At 25.9% G+C, this 9,781-nt stretch overlaps 1 protein-coding gene across 1 annotated transcript; it reads right to left on the bottom strand.

The window, feature by feature from the left end:
• Positions 1-5,169: 5,169 nt before the first annotated feature.
• On the bottom strand, positions 5,170-8,127 carry LOC119688295. Its single transcript, XM_038102974.1, has 4 exons — positions 8,115-8,127; positions 7,481-7,628; positions 5,388-5,607; positions 5,170-5,309 (listed from the first exon to the last, which is right to left on the bottom strand). The coding sequence occupies exons 1-4, from the start codon at positions 8,125-8,127 to the stop codon at positions 5,214-5,216; spliced, it is 477 nt and encodes a 158-aa protein (XP_037958902.1). The 3' UTR covers positions 5,170-5,213.
• Between the last annotated feature and the right edge of the window lie 1,654 nt (positions 8,128-9,781).

A 9,781-nucleotide genomic window follows, 5' to 3' on the forward strand; every position in this document is an offset into this window, starting at 1 on the left:
TAGTTTAGATTTTTATTTATGCAAAATTTTAATTAAACTAACAAAAAAAAAATATTCAATAAATGCAAATATACTACAATATTTGTTTTACATAGCACTAAATGTTTTAATTGTATATATCAAGGTATGAATATATATTTTCCATTGAATAACTAAAAAATATATATTATATATAATTGATATATATAATAATATACCTAAGATTGCATACTAAATATATTTTCTTGCTTTTATATTGAAATTGTAAAATTTTAACTGATCAAAAGTACTTTTACGATATATAACGTCTGAGTCAGAGAAAGTCATAACCATAAACTATATGTTTTTATAATCGTCTTATATTAGTTTAATTTGCAACTAAATTAAAACTATGAACTTAAAAAAATTGTAAATGTGTGTGTTTAATTGTTAATACATATATATATATGTATATATATATGTTTTTTAGCGAACTAATGCATATACATATATACTATGTAGTGAAAACTGAATATGTTTTGAAAATTTTTACATGTTCTTTTTGTAAAGAAATTAATCTTAATCATCTTAAAGAAATTAATCTTAATCATCTTAAAGAAATTAATCATTTTAATTATCAAGTTAAATAATTTTTAGAGTTTCTATTCTACATTTTGGTTCCATGATGAGAATGAGTCTAAACTTTTGTCTATGCATATTACTTATAGAAGTATTTTGTACTGATTTATAAATAAATTTATAAAATAATTAAGTTATTTATAAATAACAACTCACAAAAATAAATCTATTAATCGATACACATAATCAAAAACTATAGCCAGAAATTAGTAAATCAGTTGGATGTTCAAACCAGTATAAAATTTACTAGTAAAAAAACAACTTTTCGATTTTTAATGTGTCTTATCAAAGACTACTTGACTACTTGTCCAATATATGTCCAACACCAACCATAAAACCGAGAACTACTGCAAAGAAAATATAGCTTTTTTTAATTGAAGTTTATTTTACTAATAATTTCCATCATAATGTATTTGTAAAGCTTAACTTTTGTTAATTGCTCTCTGAGTACATATATATATTAGTTCCTCTAGATCCTATGAGAAGTAAATGGCCACCAAAATGAGTACATTTGCACTTCTCTAATTTATAAGGCCTATTTTACATGTGAATGAGCTTTAAACTCTTATACTCTCTTTACCTTGAAATGTGTTTGTTCTTAAATTTATAGTATACCATATATCTAAATAACGATAAGTTGTAGATTATTAGATCTATTTTGATAGATTTTTTCTTTGGCGTTAGACGTATATTTATAAGTTTTTTGTGCTGATACCGTCCAATGTTTGATAAACTTTTGTGAGAGAACTTTTCAATAATAATTTTCTAAAAGAAAGCAATTTATTCTGTTGCATTGCTTCAATACTAAAGATTTTTTTTGTTAACTTTATTTCAATTTTGAAAACCAGAAGAAAAGTAAATTTTCACTAATAGCATTTATAGATTACTGCTTCATTTAACCAGTAATTAAATAGATTTACATTAGAGAGGTTTCGAAAAGTAGTGAGATATTTCTCATATCTAATTATTCGTAAATAATATATAATTTTTAAGATTCCAAGTACCAAGGGTTGAAGTCGTGCCCTGCCAAATTTGAAGCTCAGAGTCAGTGTTCATTAGCCAACTGACCCAAAGCCGTATTAAACTTATGTGTTGGAACTTTGAGTTTTATTAATTTGCTGTGAAAGTTTATTAGAAAGAAATCATAAACCAGCTGTAGAATTAAATAAATAATTATTTTTATATTTTCTAATTGTTAAATTTCAATACTATGCTTTTGTATTGATTTTGTATTAAAATATTTTTATAAATGAAAATGATTATGAAATACAAGTTTTACTTAATACCTATTAATTGTAGTTTTATCACTGAATAATATAATAATCATTCACTCGCTAGTTATCGACGGACGAATAAAATGACGTGTGAACCAAATCAATCCCCCATCTCTTAGTAAAACTAGAAAAAACTTATGCATTCACCTGGTATATATAGTATATATGATGTCTAAGAACCTGCTTTTTAATGATAACTAACACTGTCAATTAATCGTATTTAGGCCTTGTGTGTGAGTTCAAGTAAATTGAGGTAAAGTAAATTGAAATTTTCGAGCGATTTTTTGCAAAGCATTTATTTAAATATTTATTTATTTATTTATTGCAATTATTTATTATTTTTGGTTAAAAGTTTTCAAATTTATTTATTTATTTACATCTTAAAAATTTTTCACAATGGTAAGACTTTATTTTAATTTAAAATTAATTTTTATCTTACCCTACTTCAAATTCTGGTAAATACCAACATTTGCTATCATACCGACATAATTTACTATTTCTCTTAATTTACCATCAATTTACTCGAACTCGCACACAGCCTTAATGGTAATTTATTGTTATCGTCTCTCTAGGTTATTACCCACCTAGTTGATATATGTGAGAGAAAGCTTTTATTGTGCCAGAAAGTGTCTTTTAAAGATTATAAATACATTTAAGCTTACTTTGTACATCTCTATATTATTTAATTACCTCTGCAATAGTATGAAGAAAAATACAAATTCTATAATTTCTGTAAAATAATAAAATTATTAATGGAACTTACAGAGGTACCAGAATTTCTAAAGGTCTATATATGAACAATTACACCAATAAATTGAGTTGTATAGTCAGTCGAGGAGTTTACTGGATTAAAAATAAAATATTTGAATTTAAAAATTTTCTCACTATAACTTCCTGTTTTTTTCGAGGCGAGGCTAAAAAACTCCCCTTTCCTGGATGAAGTACATGACCCGTAACCACCACTAGGTATTGCTTCAGGTCATGCACATCCTGATTGTAAGATTTAATCTTACGACGCTGCTGTTGTACCTGCGTCCAGATGCCTATTTTTTGCGCGGAGTACTGCCTCCATGTGCCTCGCCACCACGGACCAGTTGCTCTCACTAAGGTTTGGTAATTATAAGTGTAAACATAATGTTTGGGAGCCTTGAAGCATTATTATGCATAAAATAAACCGTTATGTGAAAATATATACTTCTTTATACAATTAGGTACATAACACATAATTTACATACATTAACATTGCATATAATTATATATTTAATATACTTAATAAGAATTTTTCAAATTTTATACATAATTATATTATGTATATTGTAAGTATATATTATAAATTAGATTTTATTATTTTATAAATAATTATACATATTTTATAAGCAATAACATACAATATTTATTAAATATATAATTATAAACATGTAATGTAATGGATGATACATTAGTATAAAATATATAACAAAATAATAATATATGTGTAATTATACATAAACATTATATATATAAAGTATATATAAAAAAAAGAAATATTATTTAAAAAATTTTATTTTTTTGAAGTGTGATTATATATATTTTTTATTTTGTTTAAAATAATATTATTTTATCAGTACTTAAATTATTTATATATATAATTATAAATTTCATATATGTTATACCTTATTATTCAATATATAATAAGATATATATAAAATCAAATTTTATTTAATTTTATGTGTGTGTGATTATATATTTTATATTATATTTATTTTTGCATATTTATTTTATTATATATTTTATTTATTTTTGTAGATAATATATATGTTTAATTATAGTGTTAATAATATATTTTATATATAATTATATACATTGTATTACTTTATACATGAAAATAAATATTTCTCTGTATAAAATAATTTAAGATCTTTCTCATATTAAAGCGATATAAATATAGAGGGTGATAACTCCATGCAATAAACAGAAGAAATGTTGTCTCGAATATTGCCAAATATCCATCATCAGTAATCTTTGGAAAAATCTCTTGTTTTGAACTATTATCTGTTATAAAAAAAAATAAATTAATGAACAAAAACTTATAAAAATTGACTAAATAATGACAACTGATGAGTTGCAATTCGACAAACAATTTTTGTAGTGTCATTCATTCTGAACAATTTCTACACTAGTATTACCTATATGTCGATTAACATTTAAAGACCATTTAAGCAGATCTGTTTTTTTTGAGTTTCTTTTGGAAAGGCTGAGTAGCTCTTTAAACCAGATATCGGTGTATTCAGTTGTCATTAAACATATTTTGAATTCTATAAATATAAAAACATAAAAAGTTTACAACTTTAAAGCCTATCTATAGACCTAAGCTATATTGATATGTAGCATATAATTTACAAAGATTTGATGTCATATAGTTCGTGGTCGTATTTTATATATTTCGCATATAGAATAAATTTATTAATGTATATACATATATGCATTATTGTACATATTCCAGTTTATAATAATAATACTTGAAAATTATTTATGATTATTATAATGATTGAAAACTTTCGGTATTAAAAACTTATTATAAAGAATTGTATATTAAGAAGGTTTGAAATTATTTCTCACATCTCTCAACATGGAAGCAGTAAAAGATAGATTTTAAATTAAATTATACATTCAGTTGTTGCACCTCCGACATTTTATAACTCTAAGCAGTGTTAACAAATGTCTTAAGAATACAAAATATATGCATGTTCCATATACCTTACAGATGTATGTATAGGTCTACCTGGTAATCAAAGCAATAATTTGAACCATATGTACATTATATATCTTTTGTGTATATTATTGTTGTTATTAATATATTATATTAATTTTTATAATATTATAAAATATATTCATTTTAATATATAACATAATGCGATAGAGATACATCATGTAATATCGTAAATTCTAAATTGGGGAAAATCGACTCTTTTAAACTTGCTTGTTAAATAATTTTTTGTCAATCTGATTCATTATATATATTTAATGTCAGTTATAGATACGATGTAGAAAAAAAAAACGATATTATTTAAACTATTCAACTTAAAATTTAATGACTTTAAACTTTTATTTTTATAAACTATAAAATATATTTTTGTACAAATAATAAACAAAAACAAAAAATGTGTTTTTAAGCTATAATAATAAAAGAAATCTTTATATGTAAAATAATATTAAAAAACATTGTGATTTATTAATAATCAAATTTTGTGGAAATTGCTAAATGTATATTTCTTAATGCAGTTAATGTTAAATTTAATGTATTAAAAATGAGTTTTGTGAAATAATAAAGAAAATGATATATGCAAACAATAAATGTCAATATTAAAATAGTTGCCGCTTTCTAGGTATAAGTCCAGCGTGAGCAAGGACATTGTAGATCTCAATGCGAGGAATTTTTTCAGCTTGTCTATCAAAAACCTAACATAAATAAAATAAGTATTATTATAAATATTTTAAATATTCTTAGTGCAACTAGTAATTTGTTGAATCACTTACAGGTTCCTCGCCTGGTCCAAACCAACTTGATTTTGCCAAAGCTTCTCTGACGCGTGGTGTTTTATAAAATGCATTCTTCAGCTCATAGGGCAATGTCTGCTCATAGGCATCATTCTCAATGACAGCAATATGCTGTAGGCTGTTTCGATTTTGTGGGCGTGCTAATGTGAAAGTAATTGAAATGATCAGAAGACCGCATACTAGGAATAATTTTGAAGACCTGAAATAAAAATAACCAATTATTTTTTTATAATCGATATTTTTTTTATTAAAATTTTTATTTATTATTATTAAAGAATAAAGAAGAATTTAGGTGAATTTTTTCAATTAAAATCAGTGGTAACTGATAAATAATACTTTCACAAGCGACCGAATGGGTCTAAGCCAGCCGTCTACGCAGACGTCTACGCTACGCAGAGAAAGACTTGTTTCTTTTGTTTTTGCTAGAACTGTGGAGTGCATACATTTTTCAAGTGGTTAGGGTCAATAGTTCGAGATACTCTAAAATATTGATTTGGTTTATGGTTTTTAGAATATAATGATTTAGCTCGCCGGTTGGTTTAATTAGACTAAAAATGCGGGTATTCCAGCTGAAAACCGATTCGTTTCAGAAATAGTTTACAGCCGCAGGTTTCATGAGATTATATAAGTTATTTATTACATAATATGTCTTTGTAAGAGCAAGGTTTTAATTAAAAAATTGTTTTAAAATTTTTTTAAACTGGAATTCTTTAATTAATTGAATTTCAACGCGATTCAGTATATTAGGTTTATAATTTCATATTTACGAATGCATCGAAAATTGAAAAGGAATTAGATCCAGATATATTATTCAAGAGCCTAAAACAAATACTTAGCACTTCAAGCATAATTGTTAGTAATATTGAATCGATGGAACTAATTTCTGAATTCAAATGAAAAGGAAAATCGCCGTGATTCTAAGTAACGATAAAGCTGCTCTTTAAGTCCAGATCAACTTTATTATGTTATGAAAAGTAATCCATGCATGTTAATTATGACGTTATTTCATTATTTGCATAAGTAAGTAGTTGGGTTCCTTTTCTCCAAATACAGTCGGTATTTCACAGTTCCTGTAAAATAGTTCTGACTCTTTGAAAATGTTCACAGCTAAATATTGCCGGACATATATATAATCTCAAATATTACATTTAGGAAAATGATATATATAATCTTTTCTTTCCAATTTATTGTTTTAATGACCGAAATAATTAATAATAATATTAATAATTTTGTTTTTGAAACGACTTAATTGGTCAATTATATACTTTTTCAAGAAATTAGTTTTTAAAATTTTTTATTTGCACTAACATTTCCATTTTATTCTATAGTCGTCTTCAGGGTATGGAAGATGTGCCCTGGTGATAACGAAAAAATGAAAAAATATTATAGATTTTTTTCTAAAATAACTGAACGAATATCTATAAATGATATTATATATATATATATATATACTATATTTGTATCTTAATTAATACAATATATATAATATATATATATATATATATATATATATATATATATGTATATATAAACAGATCCAAATCAAGATACATATTTTTGCATACATTAATAATACAATAAAAATTAGTATAAAAAAAGAAAAAGTGGAACTAAAAGAAATATTTCGCTATAATAAAATATAACGCTGAAGCTGTAACCAAGAGACTAAGACCACCCTAGAAGTTTAATTATGAAGACATTTTTTATTAAAAAATAACCGAAAATTTGTATCTTCAACAACTAGCGGTGAACTACTGACTTTAAGGGCAAGGGCTAAATGTCTGCCAAAGCATGAGAAAGATGTACCATAAAAATTATATTTATTAGTAACTGATTCACTTTTACTTATTTCAATTTGCACATTTCCTGATAACTGATTTCTACGTTTCAACTCATTTTATTGATCAACATTGACCTCTGCGATTGACCAGGAATGCGTGAAGCGTTACTAATTAAACGAACGTCTTTGCGACTCGTGATTTGTGACTTCATAATATTTGTATTTACCGTTTTTTTGTGGAACAACTTCATAGATACTCTTAACTTTTAAATGAGTAGTGCAAGACACGTACGGTTTCATTATCACAGATTGCGTTAAGTGCGATGAGGTGTCGGCGCTACTTAAAATTGGTAATGGCAAATGCGTTGGTTGAAATTTTTGGCCTTCTTCTGGCAGTTGTATTGCAGTTGTTGGTATTGGAACTACTATTGGATAACTGTCTATAATAGTTTGACCATATACGACTCATATGGCATAAGTGAAAGTCAATGCAACGGAGTTGTACGAAATTAAATACGCACTTTTTTCATAAATTGTGATTTTATGAGTGCGAGCATTCGCATTTGGCACTGCTGACTTGAATTAGTTCACCTGTAAGACAGGCTAGAGCAGGTCTAACTGCTGAAATTACAGGAAATATTTTGTAAAACCTTTTAGTTATATAATTTTAGTTTTCAGATTACATATAATTGTTTTTAATATACATAGCAGCATGCATATTATAGTTTTTTTTTTAGTTTGAGTTATCACAGTGACTTCCTTGTAACTTTATGGGAAATCCGAAACTAAATGACGGTTTTGTCATTTGTTCGCGGCATAACTAAAGAAATATTTGTTATAGTTCAATTAATTTTTTTTTAATTAAATTTTTTAAATTATTATAAACTGAAGTATAAAAATTGTAGGGAATGGAGAAGTTGACGTACCTTTAAAGTACATATCTTTCGCTGTAGTCAAGGTAAGGCAGGCTTAGTATTGAATAGTAAGAGGTTATTAGGTGAGAAGTGCAATCTTTACTTCAGTTGCGTTTTACTAAATTTAATGCAGCTTTTAAATTTAAAGTCTGCTAATTGCTAATGCAATTTTCAAAAAGTATCAAAATAAATTAAATTAAATAGATTGTTAATATAGTAAAAATATCAGAAAAGCTTATATCTTTAACATATATTAACTTAACGGGGATTTTAAGCTAATACTAACTTATTTAACAATTCACTTATATGTTTATTATATAATTACAACGATCACTGTGTACTTCTTGAAACCTAAATGAACCGGTCTTTTTGCAAAATGGGTTGCTTTTTGCAAATCGTCACCCTACAATACTGTAAAACTAAGAGAGTAACACTTAATAAATCTTTAAACTACACCATTTGCATATTGGATATTATTATAGACATCTTTTAAGGATATGCTGTAGAGACTCATCAAAATTATGCATACTTTTATAGAATCCGTACTATCTAAAAACCAATTTTTTATATACACAAGCCAATTTCTGCTGTATATACATCAATAAAACCTTTTACACTTTTCAAATATAAAGAATTATTAATTTTATGATTCTAGAAGTATACATAAATGCAATACACTTGTAACTAAGATTGCTCAATTGTTTACTCCAATATATTGTTTTTACATTGCCATTAAATATGACATATAACATTATTCTAATATCTCTCGCAAGACCTTTTAAGATAATTTTCAATGATTTGTCGTCGCAAAACTTTGGTAATACTTTGGCCATAATTTAATGTATGATGGAATCGTAAAGAGTTGGATGCTTTGATCGTTTGCTGAGTCCCATAAAATAATTCAGTCTCAGATCGCATGATCCAGGTGCTCAATTCACGTGACCAGTACTAGATATTACATGTTAGGAACATTTTCTAAGCAACGAAGTCGAAATAGGATTTATGGCTTCTCCCACTGTCGTATTGAAGTCATATATCTTCTATATTCATATCTACAATTTATTAAGTATGGAAATATAGCTCGTAGTAGTTTAATTGATTTTTTTTTTGTTTTTAAATCTTTTTTTGAATAAATTTAAATTTTGTTGTGGAATTTCTTACCGTCTCTTGATTTTTTATATGTTTTCTTTGTAGGTAATGCAAAATCTTGATTTTAATGTACATAGATAAATAGTAGTAACATATAGATTTTATAGATAGAATCATATAGTTAGATATTATTGAAGCAAACATTCTAATAATACTCTGCTAAGAAGCTCGTTGTGCTTCACATTTATAGTAATTGCGGTTAGAACGTCATATTTTTTGTAAAGGGTAAAAGATAACATTCTTGTTAGCCATAGTTTCCAAACAATTTCAGTATATAGTCAACTCAGTGCCCAAAATAATCGCAGTTGTTGGCACTTCTGATCGGGTGTCGCAATTGAAATTCAATTATTACTAATTATATTCTAAAACAGTGCAAAATGATGTCTGATGGATTTAAGTCATCTTCGACAAGATGTGTGTCTTAAAGGGAGAATATTTTCACCTCAATTTTGAAAACCATTCAGACACATTGATCAATGGAAGCATATGCATCGCTAAGTAAATTTAAGTATGGGTCTCCCATTAGCTTA

The sequence above is a fragment of the Teleopsis dalmanni genome, chromosome X (genome assembly GCF_002237135.1).
Source record: "Teleopsis dalmanni isolate 2A chromosome X, ASM223713v2, whole genome shotgun sequence".
NCBI lineage: Eukaryota > Metazoa > Arthropoda > Insecta > Diptera > Diopsidae > Teleopsis > Teleopsis dalmanni.

Bases quoted from the DNA above. Each gene is read 5' to 3' on its own strand.
- LOC119688295 (XM_038102974.1), bottom strand. The intron at 5,608-7,480 runs GTACGTGTCTTG...TTTTTATTTCAG, and splicing joins CAATCTGTGATAATGAAACC to GTCTTCAAAATTATTCCTAG. The intron at 5,310-5,387 runs GTAAGTGATTCA...TATTTATGTTAG, and splicing joins TTGGACCAGGCGAGGAACCT to GTTTTTGATAGACAAGCTGA.